The 15019-nt window shown below is 35.5% G+C and overlaps 1 protein-coding gene across 2 annotated transcripts; it reads right to left on the bottom strand.

Annotated features, from left to right (window-relative positions):
• Positions 1-4767: 4767 nt before the first annotated feature.
• LOC140043876 (solute carrier family 35 member E2A-like) lies at positions 4768-14793 on the bottom strand. Of its 2 annotated transcripts, XM_072088354.1 has the most exons (8): positions 14625-14793; positions 13684-14151; positions 11557-11692; positions 8907-9155; positions 8248-8301; positions 8033-8105; positions 6686-6816; positions 4768-6231 (listed from the first exon to the last, which is right to left on the bottom strand). In XM_072088354.1, the coding sequence occupies exons 2-8, from the start codon at positions 14126-14128 to the stop codon at positions 6033-6035; spliced, it is 1287 nt and encodes a 428-aa protein (XP_071944455.1). In that variant the 5' UTR covers positions 14129-14151; positions 14625-14793; the 3' UTR covers positions 4768-6032. The 2 variants fall into 2 exon arrangements, with proteins under 2 accessions (XP_071944455.1, XP_071944456.1); XM_072088355.1 differs by lacking the exon at positions 14625-14793 and having other exon boundaries at positions 13684-14282.
• Between the last annotated feature and the right edge of the window lie 226 nt (positions 14794-15019).

Here is a 15019-nt window from a genome sequence, read left to right as displayed (position 1 = left end):
TCTATCAAAACGGTAATTTATACGCACTATTTGAAAATGTTTCACTTCGTGGCTGTCTGAATGTCTGCGCTTTGGGTGGAGGACCCGGTACAGACTTGTTTGGTGTCAGGATGTTTCTCAACAGTAAAGGTCACGAAGATATGCATATTACTGCAACAGTTCTAGATAGACATCTAGATTGGAAAATTGCTTTTTATTGTTTACAATCAAGTTTAAATCAACAACAAAGAAACCTATCAGCTAACTATCTTCATTTTGAAGTCAGTCAGTCCATACTACATGACCACCGACAAGCAATATCGAAGGCTGATCTTATAACATGTAGTAAGTTTATATCGGCTATAAAGGCACTACCTCGTTCACAAGAGACACTCAGAGACCTACTAAACCATGCTAAACCCGGTGCCTATCTATTCTATTTGGGAAATTCAAAAGGTGGAAACACAGAGTTTTTTAGTTCTGTTGCTCGACAGGCCAACTTTTTTGAGGTTGCTACTATTGATCGAGGTGAAGAGAATCAGTATCAGCTACCCATGGCAGAACAATCTATAAAAGAGTTGTCCCAATTGTTTGACTTCAGGTCACAGCGTAATCTACGAGTAAAATGTATGTTATGGCGAAAGAGTGCTCAGATACCTGTACAATATTCACAAGGCACGTCGTCTGGTTCAATTTACAATTCATGTAGTGACTGGAGAAATTCCAACATCATTAGGCAACAATATACTTCCGTTGGCCAACCACTTACCTACCAAATAACCGAAAGATCACCATATTTGCAACAAAGACCACCATCATACCACCAAATGACAGAAAGACCACCAAATTGGCAACAAATGACCGAAAGACCACCAAATTTGCAACAAATACCACCGCATTGCCAGAAAATGACCAAAATACCACCACATTGCCAGCAAATGACCGAAAACCCACCGCATTGCCAACAAATGACCAAAAGACCACCGCATTACCAACAAATGACCGAAAGACCATCAAATTGGCAACAAATTTCCGAAAGACCACCAAATTGGCAACAAAGACCACCAAATTGGCAACAAATGACCGAAAGACCACCAAATTGGCAACAAAGACCACCGCATTGCCAACAAATGACCGAAAACCCAACAAATTGGCAACAAAAACCACAAAATTGGCAACAAAGACAACCGCATTGCCAACAAATGACCGAAAACCCAACAAATTGGCAACAAAAACCACCGCATTTCCAACAAATGACCGAAAAACCAACAAATTGGCAACAAAGACTACCGCATTGCCAACAAATGACCGAAAACCTAACAAATTGGCAACAAAAACCACAAAATTTGCAACAAAGACAACCCCATTGCCAACAAATGACCGAAAAACCAACAAATTGGCAACAAAGACTACCGCATTGCCAACAAATGACCGAAAACCCAACAAATTGGCAACAAAAACCACAACATTGGCAACAAAGACCACCGCATTGCCAACAAATGACCGAAAAACCAACAAATTGGCAACAAAGACTACCGCATTGCCAACAAATGACCGAAAACCCAACAAATTGGCAACAAAAACCACAAAATTGGCAACAAAGACAACCGCATTGCCAACAAATGACTGAAAACCCAACAAATTGGCAACAAAGACCACCGCTTTTCCAACAAATGACCGAAAACCCAACAAATTGGCAACAAAAACCACAAAATTGGCAACAAAGACCACCGCATTGCCAACGAATGACCGAAAACCCAACAAATTGGCAACAAAGACTACCACATTGCCAACAAATGACCGAAAGACCACGACATTGGCAACAAATTACTGAAAGACCACCACATCATTGCCAACAAATGACCGAAAGACCACCAAATGACCGAAACACCACCGCATTGCCAACAAATGACCGAAAGAGCACTAAATTGGCAACAAATGACAAAAAAACTACTAAATTGGCAACAAAGACCATCGCATTGCCAACAAATGACCAAAAGAACACCAAATTGGAAAAAAATGACCAAAAGACCAGCAAATTGACAACAAAGTCCACCATCATACCAACAACTAACCGAAAGACCACCGCATTGCCAACACAAGACCGAAAGACCACCATATTGGCAACGAATGACCGAAAGACCATCAAATTGGTTACAAATGACCGAAAGACCACCAAATTGGCAACAAATACCACAGCATTGCCAACAAATGACCAAAAGACCACCAAATTGGCAAAAAATGACCAAAAGACCAGCAAATTGACAACCAAGTCCACCATCATACCAACAACTAACCGAAAGACCACCGCATTGCCAACACAAGATCGAAAGACCACCATATTGGCAACGAATGACCAAAAGACCACCAAATTGGTTACAAATGACCGAAAGACCACCAAATTGGCAACAAAGACCACAGCATTGCCAACAAATGACCGAAAGACAACCAAATTGGCAACAAATGACCAAAAGACCACCAAATTGGCAACAAAGTCCACCATCATACCAACAAATGACCGAAAGACCACCAAATTGGCAACAAATACCACCGCATTGCCAACAAAAGACCGAAAGACCACCATATTAGCAACAAATGAGCGAAAGACCACAAAATTGGTAACAATTATTGACCGAAAGACCACCAAATTGGCAACAAAGACCACCAGATTGCCAACAAATGACCAAAGACCACCAAATTGGCAAGAAAGACCACCAAATTGCCAACAAAAGACCACCAAATTGGCAACCAAGTCCACCATCTTACCAACAAATTTCTGAAAGACCACCACATTGCCAACAAAAGACCATAAACATACAACTACCAACAAATGATCCATCTACTACTGTACTAGTGTAGATCATACCAGTACTGTAACAACGGCATACATGACAACAACATTCCAATTAACATTTGTATTGATAACAAGACAAGCAAAGTCTGAAGCAAATGGACATTCCTCTACAGCTAGTAACTTCCAAATGTCTCCGATTTCTAATGGTATACATAGATAATCAACATTGTAAGCAAACCTGGCCAGCAGCACCGTTGCAGTGAATAATGTTAAAAAAACCTTTTTATAATTGTGTTACGAGCGGTCAAGACAGTGCAGAGGAACCGTAATCCATCGCCGTAATATCTTATCAAGCCTCACCTGCTCCATGGTTCTGTTGGTAGTCTTATCGGACAAGGTAATTCCATTACATTAAAAATTTCCCATATTTTGTACATTTTAATAATTTCAATATATACAATTTGAAACCATGTATTTATTTATCTAGTTATTAAAACAATAGACCATTTGCCGTATTTTTTTAATCTTAGAAATCAATTTTGAAATGTTATTAAGATTTGGTAGTTTATCAATCATTCTTCAATCTTGTAACACATTCTTCCTGAAATGAAAAAAAAATAACAGATTGATAAAAACATAAAGATGAGAATTATGAAAACATTTCACACCAACTGTAGGCTACTTTACAGGTTTTCCATTAAAATATTGGTATTAGTGTAACATTTGTTGTCAACAAAAATTACTTGATTTATTAATAGTATTAACCAGGTTTGTTCGTTGAGTATTTAAGAAACATTTGAAATTAACTAAATATTCAAGAAACTCAATATTCAACGTTGAAGTCAAAAGCTAGGCTTAAAGATGTATTTCCCCCCCCCCCCTCCTCCATCCCCCCCCCCCCCAAAAAAAAAAACATGACTATAAGATTCATTAAATCAGACTTTGAATAGGTTATTTTGTTAATAAAGTTAATCACTTATGTAGAAAAAAAACAGGAAAAATAAGGTTTTCAAATTAAACCAAATCCCATTGGCTGGCAGCCAATTTTACTATTTTTTTTGCTTTAAATTAAAGTTTTTTCAGGTAAATCAATTTTTTTTCAATCCAATTTTTGGTCAAGGTTGATAACTAATATGTGACATTAAAATGGCATATTAAACAAAAATTTAAAAATAAACATTTTTGTTGGGGACAATATATCTTTAAGAGAGTATGTTATGGGTATCAATATGAAACAGTTCCAATGTATTCTGTGGGAAGCCATAAACACAATGATCATAATAATGTTAGGCCTATTTCAACTTTGTATCTGAACTTTTGTTTACGCATATTTTTGTTTTGTGAATACACGTTAGTAAATAAGCACATCATCAATTAAAAAACAGGGCTGGTCAGATATATACATTTTTTTAAATAAAATTTTAGCTGATTTTTGTATGATATATATAGGTCTAAATATGAATTCTTTGGCAAAAAAATAGTACAGTACTAGGCCTAAATCTTCAATAAAAATTGAGGGCGCTATAGAAAAATCACTCATGCATGAAACTTAAACCAAGACTGATCTGCTGTGAATGATTGAAATAAAAATGTTAAGCATTTTTTCAGTCACAGGTATAATATAGCCCTGAAAGGTTTTTAAAAGGGGAATATATAGCCCCTTGTGTGCTAGTAAATAATCTAGTCCTAATAATGAGTGAAGTTGTGGCTTGGTGGTTATGATGCCTGGCTACCACTCCAAGGTCCAAGTCCCATCACATGTCAGGATTTTTTCTAAGTACCAAATTACTTCACTCCCAAAGACTTGTAATAAGAATTTGTTTATGTAGAGCATCTTGTGAACCTCTGAGGGTCCCTAATGATCAGCAATAGCTGGATGGATCACCCTCATTAAATATGGTTTTAAAAAAAAAAATTAATGGTAAACAATGATAAGAAGGACAATTCAACTGTGCAACTCTTTTCAAATCATTTAATATTAAAACATATTATTTATTATACTTTAATATTATAATCATGTTATATAGTTCACATAATTCTGTATAGTCGCCTAACATGCATTGTTTTCCGGTATTTATATTAAGTTTACTAAAATCTTTTATACAAATATATTTTGTATTTATACACAGAGAATATAATAAATCATTTTTACAAAAGTCACAAATATGTTTCTAAATTGTTTCTGTAAACGGCACCCTATTGAAAATATACCGTCAACCGTGCATCAATGATTGTCCATACATGCAAAAAAGAATAATAAATTAAACAATAAAATATTGAAAACATTAATTGAGGTATACCATTGATTAAGACATTAATGTTTTGTTACACTTGCCCAGCAAGTTAATGTTTCAAAATTTCATGCGGTAATTCAAGATCCAAAGTATTATCCACCGTCCTTCGGATGAGATATTCAGCTGTTGGTTCCATATACATGGACATATTGTAAAGAGACATATCAGTTAATAAATATTGATCTTAAAATTGTCCACAAAGTTGATCTGCCTGTTATTTTAATGCAATAATTCCTAGTTCAGAATTTCAACCACTGCCCTTCGGATGAGACTTCAGCTGTTGATTCTATATGCAAGATAGACATATTGTACAGCGAATAAGAATCGGTCTTGCATTTGACCAAACAGATTTGTTGTGCAAGAAATCTGAATTAATTCAAATCAGGAACCTGAGGTTGAGATTGTCGACACTCCAGGCATATAAATAAAACTATAACTCAAAAATGTAAATATAAAATATATGAAAAAAAAATATATAGATATATTTTCATAAAACTGTTTAAAATGCGAGTTATTTAGAACTCGTTGGATAAGTACTGTAGTTAAGAGGTAATACACGGGGCATGTGCACAATGAAGCTGGGTGGGAAGAGATGGCACCTGCCAAGTCTTGATAAAGAATTCAAATTAACCTATAATTGGTTATTGATACGTTTCATTTCATTTCATTTTAATTCAGTTCATTCAATTTTACAGAAAACAATTTTAACTGAATGAACTGAGGATAACCCAAGAAAGTTATTATGAATTCCTATTACATAGTAACACAAATTACTACAGCCGAACAACCTCTCAAACCCACCCTCCTTCCTAAAATAAATGCATGCAGACCCCTAAAAACAGAGACAATCAAGAAAGAATTGAAATCAATAAACATTACCATAGTATTGCATATCACTTAGTAGTCATAACAAAATTTAAATTGTTCTTATAAATAAAGTTTCAAAAAACCTGAAATTTTTAAAACTAAACCTCTTGTATCTGATGTTTAGTCTCCTCTGCAGCCGCTATATGCCGATTTTGTTCATAGTCTCTTGCTCTGTTGTATAGCAACACACCTATAACTACAACTATTGTACCTAATCCACTCAAAAGGGTGACTGGATTGTTGAAGACTATTACTGAGAGCCATATAAGGAGTGCTCTTTTTGCTGTATTTGCAACACTATGAAAAAAGTAGAAAATTATTATTTCAAACAATATAAATCACCGATTATTATTTTATTGACAGGGAAAAATCAACATAATATTGATGTTGTAAGAAAACCTTGGGGAGAACGAAAACACAAATTAAAAGAAAAAATTGTAAACCAAAGTATTTCTCATTCAAAATAAAAATCAAATTACTTTTTGGGAAATTACACAAATTATAAATATGCTATGTTTATATGTTTCTCAAAGTTTGATCAATATGCTTTGATCGTCTCACTCCTGAAAACGATCAAAGCATATTGACCGAAACGTCGAGAAACTCAACAGTTCTTTTCAGAACTAATATACGTTGGTGTACTGCAAACTTTATATCAACATAATAGCATATTCATTATTTGTGTAATTTCTCAAAAAAGTCATTTGATTTCGCCATGCAAACCTTCAAACAAAATATGCTATTACTGTACCTATGGGTAACTGGTGATATTCTACCCATTAGGGCATAAGCTGTTATGCTTTGTAGATGAAACATAAACCCATCCATTATTAGTGCTACAACAAGTGTTGGACTTGGTGGGCCGTCTTGAAAGGGAATTCCCTGCAAGGAACAAATAAGTAAGAATCATTTTATAATGCAATTGTATAGATATGAAGTAACTTAGTGCAGAGGGCTGATCAATAGGGACTTTACGAAAAAGGACGGTTAGAGGAGAACGACAGACATTATGTGTTTGCTAGAGCGTAAAATCATATACAGTTGACATGCGCTTAGACGATGATCGGCAATATTTTTTTCCCTCCCCTGATACAGAATAGGCCTTACTAGCTAGGGGCCTTGCATTCAAACGCCGTGCAAAATGTATTGCTTTTAACAGCCATTTTAACCCAATAAAAATGTTATTTCGTTCAACAATTAAATTAGAAGTTCGAATATTATTTAGAGTTTTGAAAATTCCATGTTTAAGTCTAATTTGAACTGTACATTTAAGGTTGTATGTACATTATTTCTAGTCTTTCTCCGTAAACTGGAAAATAGCAACTTTATCATCCTCAAAAAACAGAATTTCACACTAAGCTCCCCTTCCTTTGTTAAAGTTCATGCATAAATTATTCATGAACACCGTCATGTGGCTTCCCATCCTGTTTCCATCCTATTGACACCAGTGGTTTGCAGTACAAAACGCATGTAGACTGGGTGCTACTAAGTTAATGGTATGTGTCTAGCCAAAGCCTAAGCATACTGGTATAGATACCTACATTGTTACTTCTTTATACTGTATTCACATTGGAGTACCATGCGGGAAAATAACTAAATTGAAGTTAAAGATTTAGAATTGCGTAGTAGTCCAGAACAATATGCTAATTTGACTTGACGTACAAAACGGTATCGCCCACATACTGTATGATAAGTGATTTGTTTTAGATATGTACTCCTTCATGCATATCTGGTCAACAGAAAAATCAAACCATCGATCAATAGACCGTACCATCTTCTCACTATTGATGATGAGTTTTTTCATTTACGTCCCCTACGAATTTACTCAAAAAACCAACTTATTTGAGAGAAAATCGTTAACGTTTATTAATCTTTTGTAATTAATTTGTTGCTTTTATAGACATGTATCTGTGTTTTTTCTGTTTTCGCGTTTTTTTTTTCTTTTATTTTTTATTCCTGTACATGTATTTTAAAAATAAATAAATAAACCGAAACATTATGAATATGATTATGTTTGATATTGATCCTATTATATCATTCTATAGAACCAGTCGGCGCAGACCTAAAACTAACCAATAACTTCCTTCATAAAACTTACTAGAAAAAAGTACCATGAAGGTATGAGAAGACACACAGCTGCAGCACTTGTGTAAAATTGAAGTTCAGGTGGACTAAAAAAAATTAGGTAAACAATTTTAATATTTAGATGCAGTGCCTGTAAAAACACATCTACCAAACTCATCAGTAATGGATAAAACATGTCTTTTAAATGTACATATTATTTTGAATGTGTAACAAATAAATATTACCAACCTGTATTTATAACGAGAACCACTTAACAGTTTCTTGGAAAATACATTTTGTAAACTGAAACAAAAAGTTTGTCATGGTATTTTAAATTTTGTTTAACCCACAACATAGGATCATCGCCCATTTCAAGTGTATGCATAAGCAACGAATGTAAGTTATGTTGGCCAGTGTGTTAGCATATCTCCAAATCCCACCACCTGGCTAAAATAAGCATGTTGTTTTTTGGTTATTACCTTAAAACATACTGTGATATAAGTGATTAGGGGTGCCGCAAACAATAGTCAATCGACACGATGGTCCTGGTGCCTTATGTGCACATTTAATGGACTCATTGCATCTTGGGGAAGAATAGAATGTCCCCTCAGTGCACTTGTATACAGCCCATATTGATTTGTGCAAACAACTGAGCTATGTTTAATGGCGACATGAACATTGCAATGTACATCGTCTCCAATCGTGCGCAATTCAGCCCAGATAGACAGCAGTGATATAGCCACAAGAAATGAAGTGGTCCGGTTTTCACAAGAAAAGGGAACAATCTCTAGTTCAAGCCACTGGGTTGTCAAAAGCCTCTGTGACAAAAGCAGTTCGGTTGAAACCTTACCAACTACTAGAGCCCCGTACAGGTTACTCCCAAACATTTATACATCTATTATACTCACCAATCAACTAAATTTGTTAAAATCGCAGCACCAAAACCAACAGCAGTAAAGCTTAATTCATAAGCACTCGTCAGGGCTAGGCCGCCCATGACTGGTAGCAGTGACAAATTTACCCACATACCCGTAACTTCACCCAGTATTGCACGTGCTATAACGACAGTAAACAGTGGAGCAGTACTTTTGATTGTCTCTGTAAACGACACTGCTATATTCTTTAATGCTACGAGGCCTAGAACAACAGTTGCAAACCTAATATAGAAGGAGAGAAAGACATTATTGCTTTAAATTGTTAAATTGGACAGGATAAGGTTGTAGATGCAGAACTACAGAAAGTAGCAGAAGACCATAATGGAAAAAAAATGCTTCAATTAGTTATGGAAGGCCAATGTACCATAATACTGCACATAGAACCATGGTAGGCCAATGTACCATAATACTGCACATAGAACCATGGTAGGCCAATGTAGCATAATACTGCACATAGAACCATGGTAGGCCAATGTACCATAATACTGCACATAGAACCATGGTAAGCCAATGTACCATAATACTGCACATAGAACCATGGTAGGCCAATGTAGCATAATACTGCACATAGAACCATGGTAGGCCAATGTACCATAATACTGCACATAGAACCATGGTAAGCCAATGTACCATAATACTGCACATAGAACCATGGTAGGCCAATGTACCATAATACTGCACATAGAACCATGGTAGGCCAATGTACCATAATACTGCACATAGAACCATGGTAGGCCAATGTACCATAATACTGCACATAGAACCATGGTAGGCCAATGTAGCTTAATACTGCACATAGAACCATGGTAGGCCAATGTAGCATAATACTGTACATAGAACCATGGTAAGCCAATGTACCATAAAACTGCACATAGAACCATGGTAAGCCAATGTAGCATAATACTGTACATAGAACCATGGTAGGCCAATGTACCATAATACTGCACATAGAACCATGGTAAGCCAATGTACCATAATACTGCACATAGAACCATGGTAGGCCAATGTACCATAATACTGCACATAGAACCATGGTAGGCCAATGTACCATAATACTGCACATAGAACCATGGTAGGCCAATGTACCATAATACTGCACATAGAACCATGGTAAGCCAATGTACCATAATACTGTACATAGAACCATGGTAAGCCAATGTACCATAATACTGCACATAGAACCATGGTAAGCCAATGTAGCATAATACTGCACATAGAACCATGGTAGGCCAATGTACCATAATACTGCACATAGAACCATGGTAGGCCAATGTACCATAATACTGCACATAGAACCATGGTAGGCCAATGTACCATAATACTGCACATAGAACCATGGTAGGCCAATGTAGCATAATACTGCACATAGAACCATGGTAGGCCAATGTAGCATAATACTGTACATAGAACCATGGTAAGCCAATGTACCATAATACTGCACATAGAACCATGGTAAGCCAATGTAGCATAATACTGTACATAGAACCATGGTAGGCCAATGTACCATAATACTGCACATAGAACCATGGTAGGCCAATGTAGCATAATACTGTACATAGAACCATGGTAGGCCAATGTACCATAATACTGCACATAGAACCATGGTAGGCCAATGTAGCATAATACTATACATAGAACCATGGTAGGCCAATGTACCATTATACTGTACATAGAACCATGGTAGGCCAATGTACCATAATACTGCACATAGAACCATGGTAGGCCAATGTAGCATAATACTGTACATAACTATGGTAGGCCAATGTAGCATAATAGAAGTACAGTACCTAGAACACTCCCAATTAGCTATGGAAGGCCAATGTGCTATATTATAATACATAGATTATAACACATAGAACCAATAATTAGGGGGTATTGCTAAACACCGCAAACCTCCAAAAAAACATACCAAACCCCATCGAACCAACATAAAAGTGATTGAATCATGTAGTGTACAACCCACTGGGTATATCCATGTAAAAAAAATAATACATTTTTACTGTTAACTAATTATTTTTGGGGTAAAACATCATTTTTTGGTCAAAAATGATTGCTAAACCCTGCAAACCTCCAAAAAAATATAGCAAACCCCATCGAACCAACATAAAAGTGATTGAATCATGTAGTGTACAACCCACTGGGTATATCCATGTAAAAAAAATATTAAATTTCTACTGTTAACTACTTATTTTTGGGGAAAAACATCATTTTTTGGTCAAAAATGATTGCTAATTTTTAACCAAAAAATTATGTTTTATCCCCAAAAATAATTAGTTAACAGTAAAAATGTATTATTTTTTTTACATGGATATACCCAGTGGGTTGTACACTACATGATTCAATCCCTTTTATGTTGGTTTGATGGGGTTTGCTATATTTTTTTGGAGGTTTGCAGGGTTTAGCAATATAGTGTACATGGAACATTCTCAATTAGCTATGGAAGGCCAATGTGCCACATTATGATACATACAGTAGAACCACTCGATAATTATGTATGGAAGGCCAATGAACCAAACTGAAATACATATTAAATAATGATAATGAATTTTCAATAATATTGGCACCTTCAGTAGTCTATTATTAGATGAAAAAAACATAAAACACATTTTAAAAATCAACTTACCTCATAATTCCTAAAAATAACATATTTCTAATAAAACCAGGAGGGCGCTCTTCACGCGATTTGTGTCGATATAAACAACAAGGTATAAACATTTTGATAAACCCACACACAGTTGTCATGACCATCTGGACTGACCCTGTAAAAGAACAATTAATAACAGATGTTTGGACAATAGCAGGTAACAGTTCTCAAAAATGACCATCTGCTATTCAAATATCTTTAACTATGAACCTTAACTATGAAAATGAACTCAATATTATTTATTTTTTAAATAATTTTGATATTGAAAATGTCTGTAGTTGGTCACTTTCTTGTAGATGCTTTAATTGTAGAACGTAATTTTGTTTGGTTTATTTCTGTGCTCTGTTCTGGGTTGACCAACTAGCATAGGTGTTTAGCACCCGTTTAGTCTTTCCTTGCCTTTTATATTTGTTTTGTCTTCTTTGTATTGTATATGGCAGAAAATTAAATAAATACAAATAAATAAAAAAAATTGTTTTTATTTGGGGAAAAAAAACAATCTTGCAGCTTATTGTTTACTCAAAATAGAAACTGTTTAAATTTGTGTTTGGTTGTATAATGACGTAATCAATTATTCAAGCCAGTGACATTCTGAATTGAGGTCATGCATTTGGCACCCAAAATCTGTAATTTATTCCAGTAATCTGGTAAACTGGCTTTAGGAGAACAGTTATTTAAGGAGCAGAATTGTAGTATAAATTGTATTTACTAGATGGTATCTAGGTCGTGTCCACAGATGGTTCTCGAATACAAAGTAATTTCAGATTAAAAAAACTGGCGATTTCAAATGTACTAAAAACAATTATCGTAGGAGATAGGAAAATGCGAAGCATTCTTGTAATATTGTGTGCGGGTATTTTTCAAGATTGACATCCATTAGACAGTGTTTACCATGATCGGGAAACACCCCTATTGGGGGAAAATCGTTGAACCTAAATTTGTTTTAATTGTCAATAACTAATTATCTAACTCAATTTAATTAATAAACAGGGTTACATCAGTTGGTTAAAATCAGTACCGATATTCTAACCAACTTTATATACAATCGAATAAACATTCTAGAAATAATGCGCGATTTACTGTACCGAATTTTGCCCTTACGTATAGATATAAAAAATATAGTTTTATTTAAATACAACTGGTTTAAATCTGATACAACATTGTGAAACTATTTCAAATATTTGTTAGTGAAAAATGAAAGTTTAAAATATCTACAGGTATAATCTAATATTAATAACGTAACTAATATTCTGTTGATTTACATTATGCAGGTTATCACATTATAAAGGTCAAATAAGAAGGTCAATGTTAAGCTGTGATATGACATTACAAATAGCTCAAGGTGAAGGATGGATAGGATTTGTTCAAATCACACACACACTAGAGTTCAGCATGCATAAAATAATGGATTTAAAGGTACCCTGAAGCATTTAAGAGTTTATGCACTTGTCAATTGTATGACCCACTATACGACCCCCGGGAAAGGTGCGTCATTTACAGATAATTATTGAAGTAGACATGCATCACAAAACCTAGATGGTATGTTACATCAATGAACAATGGTGTGTCAATGTCCGTCACTTACCACGTATCGTAAACAACATGGTCATAGTGCATCAAAATGACTGTGTCAGGGTCACTTAAAGATAAGTTACTGTTGGTATTCATAAGGCATGACGCACATCAGACAAATGATGCACTTCTCCCTGGGGTCGTATTGTGGGTCATAGAATTGAAAAAGTGTATCGGAAGAAGCCATTCTACTGTACGTAGAGACGTAAAATGCATTAATGTGTCTTTGGCAGATACTATACAGTACATCGCTCACTCTTTTAGATGCTCATTGTTAAAGGTATACTTTCCAGTGTATAACAAACAAGGGGCAACATATTCTTTGATTCTGTGGCCAACCTCTATCAGGGAACTCTTCTATTAATGGGGACATCCCTAAGAGGACACTTTGTTGGCTCTGCAAAGAGTTATAAATTTTAGTAGCGCATTATCTATTATTTTTATCTGTATTTTGTTTTTATTTGAGAAATACATTTATTATTGATATAAAAAAAAACGAAAAACAGAAAGGTCGGAAAAAAAAACACCACTTACCTAGCATTCTAGGTTCCCCTCCTAACGTTGACAAAATATACTTATTCAAGAAAAGTGTGCAAAAGCTAAAAAGGTACCAACATGCTAAATAACCAAGCGCCGTAAATGTCATTAAGTTATCCCTGCTATGATGAAGAGAACCCTCTACAGTTTTGGAATGTAATTGTAAAACAACATCTTTGTTCGATTCTCCTATATGATTCAGCGAATCTACTGTCCTCTCTAGTTTAACTGTTGATAAAGTGTTATCTGTATATTGTAGTTTATTGTTAAATTCACCATTTACTTCAGCGGCATCCAGAGCATCGCTGGATGTGGAGTGGTTGCGATTACGTGGCGTCCTTGTGGTGGAGTGTCTATGATCAGTTTCGTGTTCTCGGCCCTGCCTCTCTAATTGGTACCATGAAGCGCCGGAATCTCCTTGTCCTCTTTGGAAATGGCTCATTTTGATGACTCCTGATTGTTACTCTGAAAAAATATTTATTTTAAAAAAAGGATCTCAAGAAACTGTTGGCAAAAGAATAAAAATTTTAATCAGTTTAGTTTAGGAAAGTTTAGGCGATGCCTTTTTAACCCTATATCAACTACATTGTGTCGATGCGTTTCTTGAAGGTGTTAGAATAGTGGTCTCAGAATTGACAACATTGGCTGGTATAACTGTTCCAATGGTTTATTACTCGTTGCGAGAAGGTATGATTTGACTATTTCGAGAGCGTCAACTATTACCCTACCTTACTTACTTGGTTAGCTAGGCCTAGCATACTACACTACCTGTGGGCTAGGCTATGGAAAGCCTAAGTACACACACAGGCCCCTCCTCTAGAAAACTAGCTAGAGCCCTAGCTACTAGGTAGGCCTTTTGGCGCCGGCCTTTTTTTTAGGCTCTCCGGCCTGACAAAAAACACATGCATTAACAAATTATTCTTCACTGAATCAGTTACCTGATAACCAAATAATCGTACAAATTATAGGCTTAAGAATATAAGAGAAAACTTAGTCTAGGTAGCACACATCTCTACTAGGCCTATAGAATGGGTTTTTTTTAGGCCATGAAAGCAACATCCGAGTCGAGCCAGCCCAGGCGAAGCAACTCGTGTCCGTTTAACGTGTGAAAAAGTACAGCCACCAGAGATTACAAAACCACGACTGCTGCTAGCTGCCGTCGTGCCACCAACCATCAACGTGTACATTATTTTGATTATAGCCCCCTCTATGTTAAGCTACAACCAAAACATAATCAATCAACGTTTTTTAATTTAAAGAACAATTTCAGCGGCACGCATCTATGATTTTAAATCAATTAGTTTATTTATTTAATAGGTATACGTCCTCCATG

Source organism: Antedon mediterranea, chromosome 3, assembly GCF_964355755.1.
Source record: "Antedon mediterranea chromosome 3, ecAntMedi1.1, whole genome shotgun sequence".
Classification (NCBI taxonomy): domain Eukaryota; kingdom Metazoa; phylum Echinodermata; class Crinoidea; order Comatulida; family Antedonidae; genus Antedon; species Antedon mediterranea.
Note: the sequence above shows the minus strand (reverse complement) of the source record. Positions and strands in the feature narration are given on the sequence as shown.

Bases quoted from the DNA above. Each gene is read 5' to 3' on its own strand.
- LOC140043876 (XM_072088354.1), bottom strand. From the start codon at position 14,128: ATGAGCCATTTCCAAAGAGGACAAGGAGATTCCGGCGCTTCATGGTAC. The intron at 9,156-11,556 runs GTAAGTTGATTT...CTTCTATATTAG, and splicing joins TTATTTTTAGGAATTATGAG to GTTTGCAACTGTTGTTCTAG. The intron at 8,106-8,247 runs GTTGGTAATATT...AATTTTTTTTAG, and splicing joins GGTTCTCGTTATAAATACAG to TCCACCTGAACTTCAATTTT.